This window comes from Oryzias melastigma, linkage group LG3 (genome assembly GCF_002922805.2).
Source record: "Oryzias melastigma strain HK-1 linkage group LG3, ASM292280v2, whole genome shotgun sequence".
In the NCBI taxonomy this organism is placed as follows: domain Eukaryota; kingdom Metazoa; phylum Chordata; class Actinopteri; order Beloniformes; family Adrianichthyidae; genus Oryzias; species Oryzias melastigma.
In genome coordinates, this window is record NC_050514.1 from 5,447,225 (window position 1) to 5,466,158 (window position 18,934).

Here is an 18,934-nt window from a genome sequence, read left to right on the forward strand (position 1 = left end):
GAATTTAATTCATCTTGTAGGATGTAAGTCATTTTGGTCCAGTTCTCATTTAGCAAATCAAATCAAGTTTTATTTTTTAAAAAGCAGCAGCTGGGTGGCTCAGTGGGCTAGGTAAAGGGCTGACACGCAGGAGCCCTGGGTTCGATTCCCAGGGTTGGCCACTGACCCCCACCCAGATTGGCTGTTTCATTTTTCTATCATCTGCTCTCGTCTTCCCTTAAATGTTACATGAACTTGATAAATTCTGTTGGTTCTGAGCTGCTGGTTGGCATCTCGGCCTCCTTTTCTGGGCCTGAACTGACAGACTGTGTTTTTTACCTTCTGCCCGGTGTCTGTGGTGATTGCCAGGCCGTTGGGCACCAGGCCGGCTGTTTTGTGTTTCTTCACCAGCCTAACAGAAACAACAGGGATTGCCACCTGAACAGGGAAAATATGACTGTGAACAAAGAAAAACATCACCTACAACCTAAAAAAACTACATTAAGAAGGTAATGATGTCATCAGATCATCGGGCTGCAACTTTTAACACTGAAAGAGCCGTTCAGGTCAATCACTATAAACCAGTAGGAGATATGAAGTCACTTTAAAATAGTAATTATTGTTTTTTTTGGCAACAATTTAACAAGCAGAGAAAATAGTCTTTTAACAAAAAATAAAATAGTTCATAACATTTGACAGGTTCATGTGACTTTTTCTCAAAATGAAATTCACCCTGTATGACATAGAATCATCTCAAATGTAGTGATTGAAAGAAACAAACACAAGTTGATTTTACCATTTGGGTAAAAACATCACCTAGACATTTATAAATCTAAGTGAAATATATGAATTCAGATCTGATAGTGGGTTTTTTGAATCACTTAAAGCCAGTCCATCTTATCATCTGGTTGTGCTTACTGACCTCCAATGGGTTTTCTGTGGTACAGACACACAACAGAAATGTACCGTCCTTCAACTGGTAGTGTATGAGTTGAATATAGTTTGAGTTAGTTTACTTTACTCTTCAAAATGAAAAACAAATTTTTTTTTTTCTGATAAAAGGGCGACACATGGCTCTAGAGTCTCAGGTTGCAGACCTCTGGTTTAGTCCAAAGCTTTCTTTGAACATCAGTGAAGGATAAAAAAAAAGGTATGTTTTTAATAGGAATGTGAGGAATGCAGGCTGAAAATAGTCCTTTGTTTCAGAGAGATCTCAGGATAGATTTGGTTTCAAGGAAATGAAAGGATAGGTAAAAACCTGCAGCTTCAAAGAGGGAAATCACAAAGATGGTTGGATGAATCTGAAAGCTCTGGGATCATGAAAGACAAATGGAGAGCCAAAGACGGAAGCTGGAGGGATCTGACTTTAAGTTGGCCAATTGGTTACTGGAAGGGTTCAAGTTTCTCTACGACTTGGAGTCACGTCGGCCGTCCGTACCTTGATGTCCTTGCCGAAGAGGTTGGCGTAGAAACACAGCCAGTGTCTGGAGATGTAGAGGCGGCCCTGCAGGAGGATGTCTCTGAGAAGAGCACAGGAGTACACTGAGGGGAAAAAAGACATGAGACGTCTTTAAAAAGGTGTAGACAGACAGAATGGGGTTTAGCCGGCCCCACTACGGGATGGGACAAGTCTTGGGCCGAATCCGAATCCCTACTTCTCCCTAACCCTCCACTTGTAGGGACATTTGAAACAGTAGAGGTGTCCTAAATAGTTTTTTTTTTTTTAGGGACTTTTCATTGCGTATCCCTCCACAGAAAGGTGATACTCGTTGCTCTATGCTGTGGAGGAAAATCGCCTTTCTTCCCGTGGGTCTGCTCTGAAGAAATGTACGGAATTACTTTTTTGTAGTTTTCATTACTTTAATCAACTGTGAATTTTTGCGGGCCATCACATTTGAGGGGGCATCGTCCACCCTTTGCCGTGCCTGTATCCGTCATAGAGACGTCTTCATCTTCTGCCTCTTCATTTTTTACTCTGAAAGTGGTGGACTGCAGATTGATTTGAGGCTCTTCAGGAGAATTTGGGATCCGTGCTCCAGCAGATGGTCGAACAGAAGAACACAATGCAGGATGGACACGATGCCAGGACACACTTTCATGGATAAAAAGCAGCAAAACACATGACTTCAAAATGATGCCGAAGCTATTTTTGAATCAACACATTTGACTTTTTTTGTCTAAATGCCCAAAAATCTTTGACTGTATAAAGTCTAAATCTAGTTTTTCCTGTCTTATAGAAATCTACAGTTTGATGAGAAATTGAGTTTGGGGTGTTTAAACATGTTCTTGAAGCACTTTTCTGATTTTATTGAACATATGTAAAGAAAATGTATATTAAAATTGCATTTCTGAGTATTTCTTTATGCAACTTTTTTTTGTGAGTCAGGAGCAGATGAAACAAGGCGGTTAGAAAAAGTGCATATTTGTGACGTAGGTCACAAGCTCCCTGCTCTGCACAGGGGAGAGGAAGGCGGACGTGGTCGCTCCTCGCCGACAGTCCCGCCCACAAACTAATCCTGCAGAAACTTTGTCCAAGAAAATACGTTTCTGAAAATGGGATAGTCATAATTAAAAGACCTCTGGGAATGCTTTTATAATAGGCTAAAAAAATGATCAGAGTGGGACTTTAATGACTAGATAATTTTTTTTTTTTTTCTTATTTTTATTATTTATATTATTATTTATTTTTTATTATTTAGACACAAAGCTATCGAGACAGCACAGATGACTGGGGAAAAAAATACATTTTATCCTTTTAAATTGACCAAAAATACTCATCATAAATATTTTAACTGATTTATTGAAAGGCTATGATTAACTTTTAAAAAACAAACAGGTTTAATCAGCTTTTTATAAAGAAGAATCAATCATTTTGACTCACTGAATTCCCAACATTTTATCAAATGAATGCAACCCAATTAAAAAAGAAGAAGAAGAAGAAGAAGCGGCTCTTAGAAAAGGCTTAGAAAAGCAAACACAGTACCTTTCATAAGAATTTCATCCTTGGGCACGCATGGGAACAGTTTGTGGTACTGCGAGTTGTACTTGCTGACAGTCTGTGCAGAGGGACAGGGCAGAGTCATGAGCAGCTCCTTGGTGGACCGGCCTGCCTGCACAGCAGCGGTCCCGCCGGCGCCTCCGGCTCCGCTCGGCGCAGGAAACACCCTCTCCCTCAATGGCCGCGAGCTCTGCACCAGGCTCAGCACGTTGGCACCGTACTCACACACACACTCGCGTACATCCAAGGCCTGGAGCAAACCGCTGCAAGAGACACACTGTTTCCCTGCCTCCAGTCAGTGCCGGGCTCCGCCCCCTTCCTGCATGCACATGCACTGCCGTCTCTAATGCGGACAAACACGGGCACTACGACTAACAGCAGCTGCTGCTGCTTCTTCTTCTAAACTACAAGAGTACAGAGACTCCAGTCTGCGCAGCTCCCAGGTGACTCTGACTCCCTCCTCCACACACTCAGCCCTTCATCCTTCTGAGCTGGGAGCAGGTACTCCTCTCTGCTCCTCCTCCCTCCCTCCCAACTTTACTGCAAACTCCCCTTCAGGATCATCAGGAGAGGAAAGCTGTCATTTTACTCTCACGACAAAAAACTCTAGTGGTGCAGCAACAAAATCCTCACCCGCAGCTTCAAAATATCTTTCTTTCTTTTATCTCCTTCTTTTAACTTAAACAGCACATGCTAGAATCCTCTGACGTCTGGACTTGGAGTCGCTGACAGTCCATCAGAGAAACTCCAGAATGATTATCACAAAGGAGCAGTTGGTGGGATTAGTATGTTGTACTTTTTGTGAGAAAAAATGTCAAATTCATTATATCGACATAAAATCCATGTTATGCTATGTCAGCATCCCTGCTTTACCAGATCAAATGATTCTTTTTGTAACACTTTATAATAAGAATCTCTTTATTAAAGTTAGTTTATGCATTAGTAAGCATTATTTAACTATTATGTTGGGTGTTAACAGACACTTTTATGAATTAGTTTGCATTACTAAGTGTTATATTTAATGAACCGCAAAGTGCAATCATTTCTGATAATGCACACTTTGAAGGGCATTATCATGCTTATACCATGGTCACTTACAAAAGAAATACATTTAAATCAATTTAAGTACTTTTTAAAATTTAGATTGCTTTTTCACAAAAAGCGGACTATTTGATGAATGGAGCGGCACATTTTATGGCTGAGCAAGCACCAACCTTTACTGCAGCAGCAAAGGAAAGCGATATATATGCTGATTGTTCACCAGAACGTTCACCTCTTACCGCTTGTTTTTGTCCAGATGATGACGCAAAAGTTTGGTTTAAAAAAGCCTGCGCAATCATACAGAACATTTTGGCTGTGTGACCGGAACTTCTTTCATCACTTTTTAATCCACACCCAGCAGCCAATCAGAATTGAATATTCACCCAGACCATTGTGCAAGCAAGGGCTAATGCCCTTTGAAGTGTGCATTATCAGAAATGAACGCACCAAATGGAAGCCTAAACCGTTCCACACAATGTGGAGGATGGTTCAGGCTTCCACGAAGTGTGTTAATTTCTGATAATGCACCCTTCAAAGGGCATTATCCCTTGCTTGTACCTTTGTCACTTACAAAAGAAATAAATATTCAATCAACTTTTAGTGCGTGTTTTTGTACAGATGATGACAAAAAAGTTTGTTTTAAAGAAACTTTTTTGTAACTTTATTATCACTTTATAAATCCACACCCAGCAGCCAATCAGAATTGAGTATTCATTCGGCCCATGGCATAATTGATGTGTATTAGCTAACCTTACTTAATTCATTACAAAGCATTAATCAAAGCATTACCCCCTTTTTTTACTGTATTCTCAGCAATGTGAAGGACTGAGCAAACTCTTCTAAGCTCAAACTATGACACTAAAGGGGAAAGCACTATTTATAGCAGGATTATTACATGTTTATGCTGAGAACTTCTCTATCAGAGAAAGAGCTAAACTCACCGAGCCTCTGTAGCATTTCTTCACATCTTCATAGGACAAGTCTTCAACCAAGTGAAACCTATCAAGAGAAAAAGATAAAAATAAGACGTCATGAAGTGAAGATGCTCAGAACGCACCAATGAGGACTTAAAAACCTCAACCCACATGCAAACCACTCACAACTCGACTGATATTACATTCATCCATCCATCCATCTTCCTGACCGCTCCATCCCGTTCGGGGTCGCGGGGTGCCGGAGCCTATCCTGGCCACTGATGGGCGAAGGCGGGGTACACCCTGAACTGGTCGCCAGTCTGTCGCAGGGCCTCAATCTCACACACATTCACTCTCACATTCACACCTAGGGACAATTTAGAGTCACCAATTAACCTATGAAGCATGTTTTTGGACAGTGGGAGGAAGCCGGAGTCCCCGGTGAAAACCCACGCATGCACGGGGAGAACATGCAAACTCCACACAGAAAGGTCCCAGCCGGGATTCGAACCGGGGCCTTCTCGCTGTGAGGCGAGAGCGCTAACCACTGCTCCACCGCGCAGCCCATATTACATTCAAATATATTTAAAAAATGTTTAATGATTATAAAACCAATATTTCAGGAAAAAGCTTAAAGAGCCTCTTTTGTGTTTATTAATTGTGCTCTGTGCACATGTTCAAGATCTAGCTTTTTTTTCATAATTTTACCTTTTTGACATTCATTCACTGAGTGAAAGTTCAGTTTGGAGCATTGATTTTACATTTCATCCAGAACTCGCTGCATCTCTGGTAGGGTAATAGGGATGTTGGGGCCTATCCCATACTGTTGAGCAAAGGTGGGTTCATCCCAAACAGGTCGCCAGTCTGTTGGAGGGCCACACTATTACATATAGGGGCAATTTCGGGAAATCAATTAACATATGAAGCATGTTTTCATACTGTGGAGAAAACCCAACATGCACACACAGAAGGATCCCAGCCGGGATTTGAACCAGGACCTTCCTGCTGTGAGGTGAGAGAGCTAATCGCTACATCACCATGCAACCCAATTTTATGTTCACATGTCAGTAAAAGCTTTGGTATTATCAGAAAGACTGTAAACAAAGACATGTTCCTCTTTTGGTTTGTTAATTCACTTTTTAATTGACATCTCATTTTAAGTTAAAAGGTTGTCTTTTTTATTTTATTTCAAATGTTTAGTTAAGTTTGTAAGCTGTTCGGTTTGTTTACTGCTTATTTTTCCTTATTGATTTATGGACTTTTTGGGGGGTCCATCACAATTAAAATAATATGCTTTTCTGGTGATATAAAAACTGGAGGGCCAGTTTATATATGATTTATATGACAACATTTCTATGTTTTCTATGTGTCAAACTCAATCGCACAAGGAGAAAAAATCCAAAACACATCTTAGGTGGCGGATAAACATTTATTGAACACTCTAAAACTACATTTTTAAAACTTTAAAATCATAACTTGTTAACATAATTATGAACTAAATATATAGCATTACCTGCGATAATACTAGTGTGAATGCTGTAAGCTGAATTTGGCTTCTGAAGATGCTAGTGCTGATGGCTGAAGATGCTGAAGCTGATAGCTAAAAATGCTAAAGCTGATAGCTGAAAACGCTGAAGCTGGTAGCCAGCTAAAATATTAGCTTAATGCCAAATTAACCTAAAACACACAAAAAACTTAAGCTAGCCAAAACAGCTAGCATGTAGCTGAAAAAAAATGCTAAACTTCAAAATATCCTAAAAAACTGAAAAAAAGCCTAAATTAGCCAAAACAGCTAGTGTGTAAATATTAGCCAAACTCCAAAGTAGCCTTAAAAAAACTTTGTAAATTCCAAAATAGTCCAAAAAGCTAGCAGAATGCCAATTTTGAAAACTTTAGACCCGTAATTTTTGACATAATTATGAATAATAAAAATCCAGGAATATTATTCCAGAATAAATCAATTTAAACCTTGAATATCTTAATATTTTACTCTCCATAAAAGCACATTTTTCTTGAAATTATACAAGTTATAAATAAGCGTAAGATAACATCGGGTCATTAATAACAATAAAATAAAATGATGTGGAAGACACATGTGATCTAGGAAATCAAATGAACTCACAAGTTTTACTTTAACTTGAGGTAACAACACTGATGAAGCATCTTTGTGGTCTCATCCTATGATCCTCTGAGTGGAGTCCTTCATGTTTGTTTATGGAGATGCGTCAGTGTTTTGCTCCTCAGTGCTGCTCTGCGTCTCACTGGACAGGTTAGCACTCATGGAGGAGCAGGAATGGGTCCATGTCCGTCAGGACGGCTCTCTGTTTAGTCTGGATTCATGTCTGTTTTAGGCAGCCTGACAGCAGCTTTATTTGAACGACACCTTCCTGCTCTGCCTGAACACACTTCCACAGTGTCACGCTCAAACTCCTGCCTGATTATTCCCAGAGAGGCTTGAAAAACCTCCTAAAAGTCCAGAACCCTTACACTGGATCCCTGCTTGGGCTTAAACTGGCCAAAGTTGATGCATTTTTACACATTTATGATCAGTTTTTTTTTTTTTTTTGATTGTTGCCAATGAAACGACATCCTTTTGCTTTAAATGAGCATGAAGACTTTCTGTTGGCGCTTCGTTTAGAATGGACAGAAGAACTGGGACACGCCTCTTGTGTATCCACCGGGCTTATTGCCACATTTGTGCTTAAAAACTGATTTTTATTCAAAGACTGTCAGATTTCAGTACAAAATTAAAGTTTTAATTAGAAAAAAATGAAACATGCAGTGAACTGAGATGGAGAGTAATTAGTTATATGTATTCAGTGTACTATCATTATAAACTTGGGGTTATGATTAAAAGTTTGATCCTACAAAATAAAGGTAATTTTAATAAATGATGTGATTTGTCTCGCTAACATCCCACTCTGATCAGTTTTTGATCTATTTTAAAGCGTTCCCATTGGTCTTGAAATCATGATTATGCAGTTTTTATCCAAAATTTTTAAAAATGTGTCATTTTCTAGAATATAGTCCGAGCAGAGCAGCAGAAATTTGCCTGATTCACCACAATTTTAATTAAAAAATACTCAGAAATGCTTAATTTTCATTATACGTGTCCTCCATCATTATAAAAATGCTACAAAAACCTGCTAAAAACATCAAAACAGGATTTTCATCACCATGGGTTCAGTTTGTCCCCACGCTGAGGTTTAGTGTGATTTATTAGCTGTTTAAAGCAGCACTTTTATCATAATATTGTGTGACAGAATCAGAAGGTGTTGCTGAAACTGTTCATAATTCAGATAAATTCAGCAGAAGCCTTCTCTAACATTATTCTGAACTTTATTTAAATGTTGTGCCTATTTTGCAGCTTGTGACATGAGCTTTTCAGAAACTCTTGTATCTTATTACCGTTTCTACTTCAACTGCAGTTTTAAACTGACTATATTACAAAGTAAAGCCATGCATTATGAAAATTCAGTTGTCACTTTACCAGATTAAAGAATGGCAGGCTTGTGAATTTAATTTTTTTCCCTGCAAAGCTCAAAAGTTAAACTCATACATCACACAATAAAAGCACGATAGTCATGTTTTTCTTGTAGAAAATGAGTAGAAAAACATCTCAGAAATCAGAATAACTATGGATTAAATATCAAATCGACACAAAATTGAACATATGAACGACAGCCAATAGAAATAACATTTAAGCAGGAATGTTGGTAATAGGAAATGTACATTGTGAAGGAGAGTTGTGTGAGCCTGTTCTGCTCATCTGTAGTCTTTTCACATTTTCGGTGGATTAAGGTCAGAGCTTTCAGATGTTGTTTTCTTTTTTTTTTTTTTTTTACAGGACCATTTTAAAAACAAAGACCTTATTGTTCTAGAGTTCCCTCTGTCGCCCCAGAGCATGACCCACTTTCAGGTCCGACAGCCATCCTCACACCTCCTGCTGAATTTACTGCATCATTCTCATTCTGCTGTTGGATTCATTATCATAATCATAGTTCTCTTTTTTTCTGTGTAGCCTAATTTTTCTGCATTGGGTTAATCTATCCTGTTTTCTTGGTCTGTTATTGCTTTACTTCCAGTCTTATTCTGAAAGGGATTTTTTCTTGTCCAGACCAACTTTATTAATGACTAAAAATGTTGTGAGTTTAATTAGAATTTATTAAAATATGCTTAAAAGTAAAAAGATATCAACAAAGGGGATATTTAAAAAAAAATCTACAAAATTCATTTTTTGCTACGTATATAGTTTAAAAAAGGGTACTTAAAAAAAAAAAAAAAAATTCAACCTCAATTTAACCAGCTAAGCTATTAAGAACATGTTCTTATTTAACCATCAAGTACAAAGGTAGATAAAAGCGCATCACAAAATACTTAACAATTTACATAAAAAAACTATTAAAAATCAAACTAGAAAATATATAAATACATTTCTTTTAGTTAAAACATGGGCAGGATTCAGTCAGTACATTAATTAAGAGGTTTTTAAAAGATAAATACAAAGGAGCTTAACTTACCCTTAAAAATGAGTTTTTGTTTGGTACACTGAGCTTAACTTTCTTTCTTTCTTTCTTTTAAAGCTTAATTCTTTGTTTTAATTCAATCTCTAGCTTCATTTGAGTCTTTTTTTGTGAAGTCTTGTTTTTTATACTTTATCCTGTATGAGGAGCTGCGTCATGAATAACTTGATCAACACACTGATATTATTTTCACACAGGACTGATGCAGTTTAAACTTGTAGTGGTCAAATCTAAAGTGTTTTTGAGGAGAGGAAAAATAATTTTAAGTGGTAAAAAAATGTCTGAATTTTAATAAAAAATGTATTTTAATTTATGTTTTATTACAGTTTGACCCATTATTGTAGTAAACATGACTGATGTGTTTTTCTCCTGGTTTAGTTTCTATCAAATGAGCAAATGTGTTCGTCTATGAAGGCGTTTAATCCACCAAATTTTATTTTTTTTTATTCTTTTTTTTAAATGATTTCAAATAAATTATATGATTTCTATTTTTTTTTTCTAAAGTTGCAACTACATATGAAGCTCATGCTCAATTGAACCTGCATTTTGCCAGCAACATGTAGACGTATTTGTTGGTGTGTTTTTACTGCTTTAGCTTTGTTTTTTATTTGGTGTTTTTTATTTATCTATTTTTTTATTTTTATTTTTTTATTTTAGCTGTGTTTTATCTTTCTTTTTTAATTTTAATGTATGGCGCTTTGCTTGACTGAGTTCATTAACTATAACTACACATCAAGGATTAAATGTGAATCAAATCAGACAAACTACATGACCTGAAGGAGGGATTGTGGAGTCGATTCGGTCGACATTTCAGTCAAATCCTGCATTTTATGCACCAAATGTGGCATGGATGTATTTTAGAATCCCCTCTTTCAGAAAAGCTGCTAGAAAAATCATTTGGAAAGACAACATCCATTCACTCGAAAATATTCAATATCTATTTGCTCCAGACTCAACAGTATAGGCAGTTCATGTATAAAATGCAGGTTTTTAAATTCTGGAGTACCTATGATTTAACCCTTGTGCTATCTTATGGGGTCCAGATGACCCAAGCCTTACATTGACGTGTTATCATCCCATGACAAATGTGGATGGAGAAGATTTCATGTCTGCCCCGGACTCCAGTGAGAATCAAAAACCATTGAAAGAAAAAGTTCAACCTCTGTCTTGTGGGGTCCAGATGACCCCACTCCCAACATCAACATACATAGGATAGCACAAGAGTTACAAGCTTTTCTAAAGTTGAAGATAAGTTACATAATTTGCATAATATTACCAGCATGCACACTCTTGAACGAATAAATGTGAGTGAAATCAAGCAAACTACATGAACTGGAGGATTATAGGGATAGGAGAGTCGGTAACAAATCATGCATTTTTGTCATGGATCAGGGGTCTCCAACCCTGTTCTTCAGGGGCAACTGCCCTGCTTGTTTTGCCCCGATCTCAAAAATATAAACTGTTCATGTACTTTTAACTTCATTCAAATACTGTTAAATGTACAATATAACATAGATTTTCCTCTGTGTTGAAATTGGGTGTTCAAAATGCAATTTTATTTTTAAGTATTCAAATTCTGATTTTAAATATTTCAAAATCTTGGATTTCATAAGGTTATTATTTAAGCTTCTCTGAAAGAGAGGATCCTTAGATCCATCCACACCAAATGTGGTACTTGTACCACAAAAAGCCCCATTTTTCTAATAACTGGTTCCACTAGGAGGGATTTTAGAAAATATCAATGATCAGTGACAGCAAGGACACAAACAAGAGTCTGTAAGAGTGAACCGATAAATGAAACGATGAGGAGGTCACAACTAAAAAGAAGGTCATCTTGAATCTAAAAAATCTGACTATCATGTGCTTTGGTAATGTTTCCTCAGGCTCATCACTACTACAGTAAAATATTAACATTAGTTCTTTGCAGAAATTAGTCAAAATGTAACCGTATTTTAGGATTTTCTCCAGTGAACAAAGTCTTTTTTGGTTTATAAAACCATCAAAAAGGAAAAAAATCCCAAAGCACATCCACTGATAAAAATGGTGTTTTTGACACATCATTCCCTCTTCTTTTTAATTATATTTTTAATTGGAATAGACTAGAGAAAAAACAAAAGAGAAATATTTCACGATCATAATCAACATAAGCAGAAATCCATCCATATTGATTTAAATTCAGTCAAAAATACATCATGTTTTGAACATATCTAAAGAAAATTCAGCTTAAAATTCCATTTTTGAGGTATTTTTTTATTCAAATCGTTCTGAAACAGTAGGAGACAAAAAAATGTTGTTGCACCAGTAATGTTAAGCCCACTCCTTCACCAACAAGCCCAAATTTTGTTAGAAATGTTCCCATTCTTTTGTTAATGTCATGTTTTCAAGATGTTTTTTAATATTATTATTTTCAATTGTGTTTCTTTGCTGAACTGTTATTGGCATGTTGGAAAAAAATAAAATAAAATCACAAATTACAACGTTAGGTTGGGGTTGTGAGGAGCTGTAACCTAGTGGGAGAGAAACAGCCCCGCCCACAACTCAGATAGGAGTTTCTAATGAACTCCTGCCGCTCTGCAGAAACTATGTTCTAGAAAATGACATAATAATAATAGTTTTAATAGTAATTAAAATTAAAACACTTAAAATAGATCAAAAGAGGATCGGAGTGAGACTTTCTAGAAAGTTTTAATCATCAAAAATGCAGCTAAAGTAAAAATCAATCGATAATTAAATAAGTTTATTGCTTCAATCAGCTCATTGGAGGATTTTGAAAAACTTCTTCTGTTTTATAGCTGAAGCTCTAGTGTTTATGTTCTTTCATCTACTGTAACCTTTCAACCGTAAACACGATCATTCCAGTAGATTCTGAAGGAGAAAAGCGCCGCTTTTCTCCTTCAGAATCTACTGGAATGATCGTGTTTACGGTTGAAAAGTCACAGTGTGCTAAAGACTTTGTCTTTAAGCGTCCCACCTCGTGCCCGTGATACAAACAACAGCACACGTGTGCTGCTCCTCATGCCTCCCGCCTATAAATAGTCCCCCCAGCAGCTCTGGGGTGGAGAGGAAGGAGTGATTATTAAAAACACAGGCGACCCTGAGGGATGGAAGCTGCTCTCGAGGCTTGGCTCTCACGCTCCATCTGCCCGTTTCTCCTCCACTCCTCACATCTTGGTGATGGGAGAGCTGCCCACTCTTTAAAATACAAGATTCATCAGACTTCTGATCCAAAAACAAGAGTTGATGACAGCTTATACCAGTTCATCCTGCGTGGTTTTAATCCCACAATAGAGAATGAATTGTGAGGGCGAACACGTGCAGAGCAGATTTGATTTTTTTATTTATTTTTTTTTAATTTTTGGGATCACGACGCTCTTCTTAATCCCTGCCATCATTTCAGAGGCGGAAAGTTTGTCAGGCGGGGATGGAGCTCCCATGCGCCACAGTGCCCTTGGCTGTGAGTGACGAAGCTAATTACAAAGAATCCCAAATTGATTCCTGATTTAGAAAGCGGACACCTCCCTTCGGTGGACCAAACTGCACTTTGGTGAAGGGAAGCGTGCAGACCTTGAAGAACGGAGGGTTTGTTCTGAGGATGTCTGTAATTTGGCTGTGTGGCTTTGCCCTCTGCTGGGGGGAGTCTCAGTGCCCCCTCCCTGACTGAGATTACTAGACTAGATTCCACAGGATTACAGCTTCCTGCCTCTAATCTTTTCTTTCACATAATCCACTAACATTTCATTTGTCAACACACACTAAAACGCTGCATTTAAAGGAAAACGCCTATTTCCAGCCTCTCGTTGTCTGATTTCAAAATAAAAGCTGGTGAGTTCTGTGAGATTTGCCTGAAGTGTCCGTGTGTGCCGTCGTCCTTGGAGGGGTCCAGGTCCTGCGTTGAGAGGAGGCCCGTCTCTTCGGCCGGCTCCTGCTGCTCCGTCATGCTCCGGGCCCTGAGTACACAAACACAGGGATCAGTGTTTGCAGCCCCCCCTCCTCCTTCTCTGCACCTCCTCCATGCACACTTGTGAAGAAAAGTGTTTGCTTTCCGTCTGCAGAGAACATTTCCCAAACTGTTTATGGGGGCAAACAAGCGAACTCTGTCTCAAAGATCAACACAGCCGTGATGCAACGTGGAGGCCGGCCTGCAAGCTTGTTTATTCTGCATAAAAAATATGGACCCAGCAAAAATAAAGTTGCTTCTGTAAACAGGGCCAGATGTGTACAAAGAGGCAGAGCGCCTCGGAGGTTGTGCAGATGGCTGACCTGACGTGCTGCTGAGAGTCGACTAAAATAATGCAGCAAAATGAGCCGCACGTGTTTCTGCACCGAATGTCCTACAGAACCGAGAAGACATAAATCATCCAGGATGCGCCGCTTAAGCAGATACCTGCGTGAGCAAATGTAGAGTGGAGCGCAGCAGGACGGAGGCTGTTTGAACTATCACAAACTAAAGAGAACAAAAATGAGGGAACAGGAGCTCTGAGATTATTGTGATGGTTTGGCTTCTGCTCATGTAGTTACAGTAAATCTCTTAATTTATGTTTTGACTTTATAAGCAGTTTTTATTTGTATAAAACATTGTATTACCTATTATTGTATAAATCAATACTGATTATGGTTTTAATTATAACTTCTAGAAACATTTTAGTTTGTTGATTTGTTATCAAATAGACACATTTATTTTTTTCTAATAGAAAACTTTACAAATGAGCATCTCTTTAACCCTTTAGCTGCCAGCTCTACGGTGGCCCAGAAGAGAACAAATCTCTCCACAAAAAATGTTTTTAAAGATCACAGACAATTAAAAAAGCACAACAAATATTTAAAAAGCAGCATTACGTTTTATAAAACAAAACTACATTTTTCAAACCAAAACGGAGAAAACAAGAACAAAAAAAAAAAAAAAATCAGAAAAAATAAATTTCCAGATAACAAAATGAAACATTAGAAAAACATAATGAGAAACAGGAAAAGTTTGGTAATACGGCGCATTGGGACGATGGCGTTTGTCCATCAATTGAACCAAAAGTTATTTAGAATGAAGCAATAATGGAAATCACCGTCCAATCAGCGATGCTCCATATCTGGCCTACTTTTCTGGTTTCTCTTTGTGTTTTGTTTGTCAACATTTCATTTGGATTTCTGAAAAAGTGTTTTAAAAATGTTATTTACATTTAACTTTAATTTCTGGTGCTTAATCTTGGTTTTCAAAATGTCTTTTAAATGTATTTTTCCTAAAACGTTTTAACATTTCATTTAATTTTCTGGAAATGTTTTTTATTTACAAGTTCAGTTTTTTTCTTTTTTTACATTTTATTTTATTTTCTAGCTATTCATCTTGTTTTATTGCTATTATTACTATTATTACATTTTAATTTTGTTTTTTGGAAATGTATTTTGTTTTCAAGTTTAGTTTTTTTCTTTTTTTACATTTTATTTTATTTTCTAGCTATTAATCTTGTTTTATTGTTTTTATTTTTATTATTATTACATTTTAATCTTGTTTTCTGGAAATGTATTTTGTTTTCCAAAGTTTTTCTCATTTTGTAACATTTTATTTTATTTTATGGCTATTAATCTGGTTTTCCAAAGTGTTTTTTTTTTGTTTGTTTTTACTTTTTAACATTTTATTTAATTTTCTGGAAATGTATTTTTTTAAGTGGGTTTTTTATTTATTTATTAAACATTTAAACAATTTATTTTCCAGAAAATAATCTGTTTTCCAAAATGTTGTATTGTTTTTGTTTCCTGGAAGTTACTTTTGTTTTATTAAATGTTTTTTGTTTTTGCTTTTTAAGTTTTGGTATCTGGAGTTTTGTTTTGTTTTCTAAACTTTAATGCTGTTTTTAAAATATATTGTTTTTTTGATTGTAATTGCAATTTTTAAAATGTTATGTGTAAATCATTTGTTGATGTTCTGCTCAACCAAACAGTAGAGCACATTTAAAAAACGTCCGTTCACACCAGCGGCCCTCTGGAGGTCATTCTGTAGGGCACGAGCAGTGCTCAGCCTGTTCCGCCTTGCACAAAGGAGCAGGTATGGGTCCTGCTGAGGGGTTGAGGACATTCTACGGCCCTGTCCAGCTCTCCCAGAATAACCACCAGTCTCCTGAAATCTCCTCCATGTTCTGGAGATTGTGCTGGGAGACACATTAAACCTTCTTGCTGCAGCACGTGTGGATGTGCCATCCTGGAGAAGTTGGACAACCTGTGCAGCTTCTGCAGGGTTAAGGAATCGCCTCATACCGCCAGTAGAGATAATTATCAAGCCAAAATCAGCACGAGTGGAAAACCAGCCAAAAAAGATCAAGAGGGAGAAACTTGAAATGACCTCCACATGTAACTAGGGTTGGGCACCGATGGGATCTGATGCGGTTCCGGTTCTACAGCGGGTTCTTTTGTTTCGGTTTCGGTTCCCTTTTGGTGCTTATTGCGGTGCTTCAGTAATAAAAAATAATGCCTTTATCTTCCTAAACCCAAAGCAGAACGGCTTCAAACAAGCGCAGACTCCCTCCTGCCGTGCAGCTGTGCGCACGTAATATAAAGCATAATATAAAACTCCGTCTTAAATAAACTTAAACGTCCTTGAAATTTTAGCCTGACATTTTATTAAATTAAATCAGGAATGTGGCATTTATTTGCAGTTGTTTTTGGGCAAAAGCAATATTTTATTTCAATAAAATAAGGCGGAAGATAAATGTCAATCACACGGCTGCAAAGCGCAGCAGATGATGACGACCCGCTGTGGTGGTGGGCGGAGCCGAGCCGAGCTTTCTGCTATTAGCAGCCCAACAAGGAGGAAACGATTCATTGTTTCATTTTGGGATGGGGCTCCAGCGTTGTTTAAAAATTGCGGAAACTCCACTATTCACAGCGAAAGTCCCGCCCACCGACGTTGCGGAAGCCGACCATCTCGGCGGTTTTATATGAGCCCGCCCACGAACACAAGAAAGTAAATAGATAGGCTGAATCGTAAAGAATCAGAAGGGAGTACAAGTGATTGACATGTCCACAGACAAATGAAACTTCAATGAACTTTGGAACCGAAATCCGGCACCGTTTGCAGCCGCATCTTTCGGTTTCGGTAGAACCGCGCAAATCATAACGGTTCCTACTTGGAACCGAACTTCGGTGCCCAACCCTACATGTAACACCAGCCCTGTTTGAGGGTTTTCTAATTGTTGCCACTGAAGTGCACCTGTTGTTAATTCCATGAACACCAATACAGCTGAAATTGATTAACGAGACCGTCAGCTGGTTAACCAACAAGAAAGTTATCAGACAGGTTTAACTCAGTTCATGCCAGTCCCAGTAAAAGAAGTGTTCCTTTAATTTTTGTGAGCATTGTATTTATGGTTTGTGTCATTCATGAAAAAATCTGAATCTGCCATTAGCAAGACATACTACACTTGAAGTTTATTTTATTACATATACTTGAGTATGAGTACTGCAAACATACTAGAGACCATGTCTATGAAGTGTAGGAAGTACACCAACTGAATACTTCTTCAGACTAAATTTGAAATGTTTAAGTTTATAATATATGATAGTACATAAAAAGTAAACTTGAAATTCACTGCCTCACCTTTAGCAAATAGACTACTTTTTACAAAGAGTGAATTTAAAGAAAGATCTGAACACCCAAACATGAAAAAGCATGAATTCTGCCTCAAATGTTATTGCAGCTTCTACAAAGAAAACATTAAAACTTTAATCTGAGTTACAGGTAATGTGCTTTGGCCTTTAAAAGAAAGTAGTAGAGCTCTATATAAGAATACTCCATTTACCATAGAGTTTAAACCAGCAACAGACCACATGTCATGTTATAATGCAGCTAAAAACCCTCAGATGTGATTCCTAAAATGTACCTAATTATAAGTCGAGCAGAACAAGACAGATGTCTTCATGCCTAATAGCTGCTTCAGCCTTTAAACACTTATTGCAAAATGCAAGAGAAGATTTTTATGATCTTCTAAATTCATTTCACACTTTATTAATAAAACATCCCACTGTGATCAAAAGAAACGATGATTTATTACAGAATACATGGAGCAGTTTTCAGAAAAGCTGTTGAAAGAAATAGATCAATCAGTGCGGTCTTATAAACCTTTTGATAAAATATTTGTTGTTTACATGGTGGCAGTGATACCAAGATTTATCTCGCAAAATGATGCAGCATCAAACACAGTTTTCTAGTTTTGTTGTAGGAGATGAAAGGAGGAAAATACAAAAGTTAAGAAAGTCAACACTGCTCTTCGTTTTTACTTAACCAAACATGCATCAATCCACTTCTGCACAAAATGATCTGAATTTAGCTTGAAGCAAAAACATATTTTTTTATACAGCTGGAAATAAATTCAGGGGTCGAGGGGTCAAACTCAGACCTTCAATTAACCCTTTAACTGCCTGCTCACCCAAACAGCATTTACAAAACAAATAAATTCATTAATTAAATGTATTAATAGCAAGTAGCAGCAGGAAAAAATCGATACTTTTTGATTTTATCCTTATGTTTAAGATGTTACAAACTAAAACTCAATCAGGAACCTTTTATAATCTTCACAAGAACCCGACCAGAATTGCTTTTGGTCACAGAGCATTTTAGAAACCAAAAACTAAAATAGCAACTAAAGAACTCAATACATTTGAAACAAAAGACACCCTGAAAACAAGCATTTTAATGAAAAATAAATGTTATTTATGTTTCTGAATCACTCAATGAATAGTATTTTTTTAATTAATTTTAATTGCTCTTAAAATGTCCATCTTTTCCCAAAATTCGTCTGTTTTATAAACTCTAAAATCTTAGGATAAAACTCCAGAGCAAAAATGTTTGTGTCGTTCATGTTTATCTATTTACACATCACATTTTTTAAATCTTTTTATATCTTAATAAGGAATTTTGAGCCTTTAAACAGCTTCACATTGTTTCCATCTGTCACTAGAAACTAAAATACATCCGTGTGTACGTTCTGAAAGGCCGGAACGATAAAATCCCGCTCTTCCTTGTTCCGTCTTAACCCGTTTTCTCACCTTTCCCATGCAAACACAAAAACATACGTCGACCTCGTGATCGACCGTCCCGAGGGAGACGGGAGCCGTTACCACCTGCTCTTCTATAATTACAGGTGCTGATGGAAATGAGCACCTGCGTGCACTTTCCAGTAAATTACCTCTAATTGGACAGAAGCTTGACGTCAGCCGCTGACCTCAAACAACAGGAGCTTTCTAATGTGAGGGGTTAGACCTGCTGGCTTCTCTGAGCTCCCGGACGCTTGAATTTAGGTAAAAGGGTCATTTAACAGGTGAGAAACACGGGTCATCCTCAGTGTGAATCAGGGCTTAAAGGAAACAGAAGACAGGACTCCAAATGTGTTTGTCTGAGGACAAAAGTATAATATAGTATAATATAATATAAATAATAAATATAAATCTGTGTCTTTTTTTTTGGTTTAGAATGAACTTTTGCGTGACCTTTGACC

General features: G+C 37.3%; 1 protein-coding gene across 4 annotated transcripts in view; it reads right to left on the minus strand.

The window, feature by feature from the left end:
• Positions 1-18,934, minus strand: part of gramd2aa (GRAM domain containing 2Aa) — a 31,099-nt gene that overhangs the window by 6,313 nt on the left and 5,852 nt on the right. For 2 of the 4 annotated variants that reach the window (XM_036216997.1, XM_024294905.2), the window contains exons 2-6: positions 13,298-13,402; positions 4,960-5,017; positions 2,963-3,035; positions 1,418-1,521; positions 319-417 (exon numbers count right to left, since the gene is read on the minus strand). In XM_036216997.1, the coding sequence (XP_036072890.1) occupies positions 319-417; positions 1,418-1,521; positions 2,963-3,035; positions 4,960-5,017; positions 13,298-13,402 (439 nt within the window). Of the gene's footprint in view, positions 1-318; positions 418-1,417; positions 1,522-2,962; positions 3,255-4,959; positions 5,018-13,297; positions 13,403-18,934 lie in introns of all 4 variants that reach the window. The other 2 variants (XM_036216994.1, XM_024294904.2) reach the window with 1 other exon arrangement.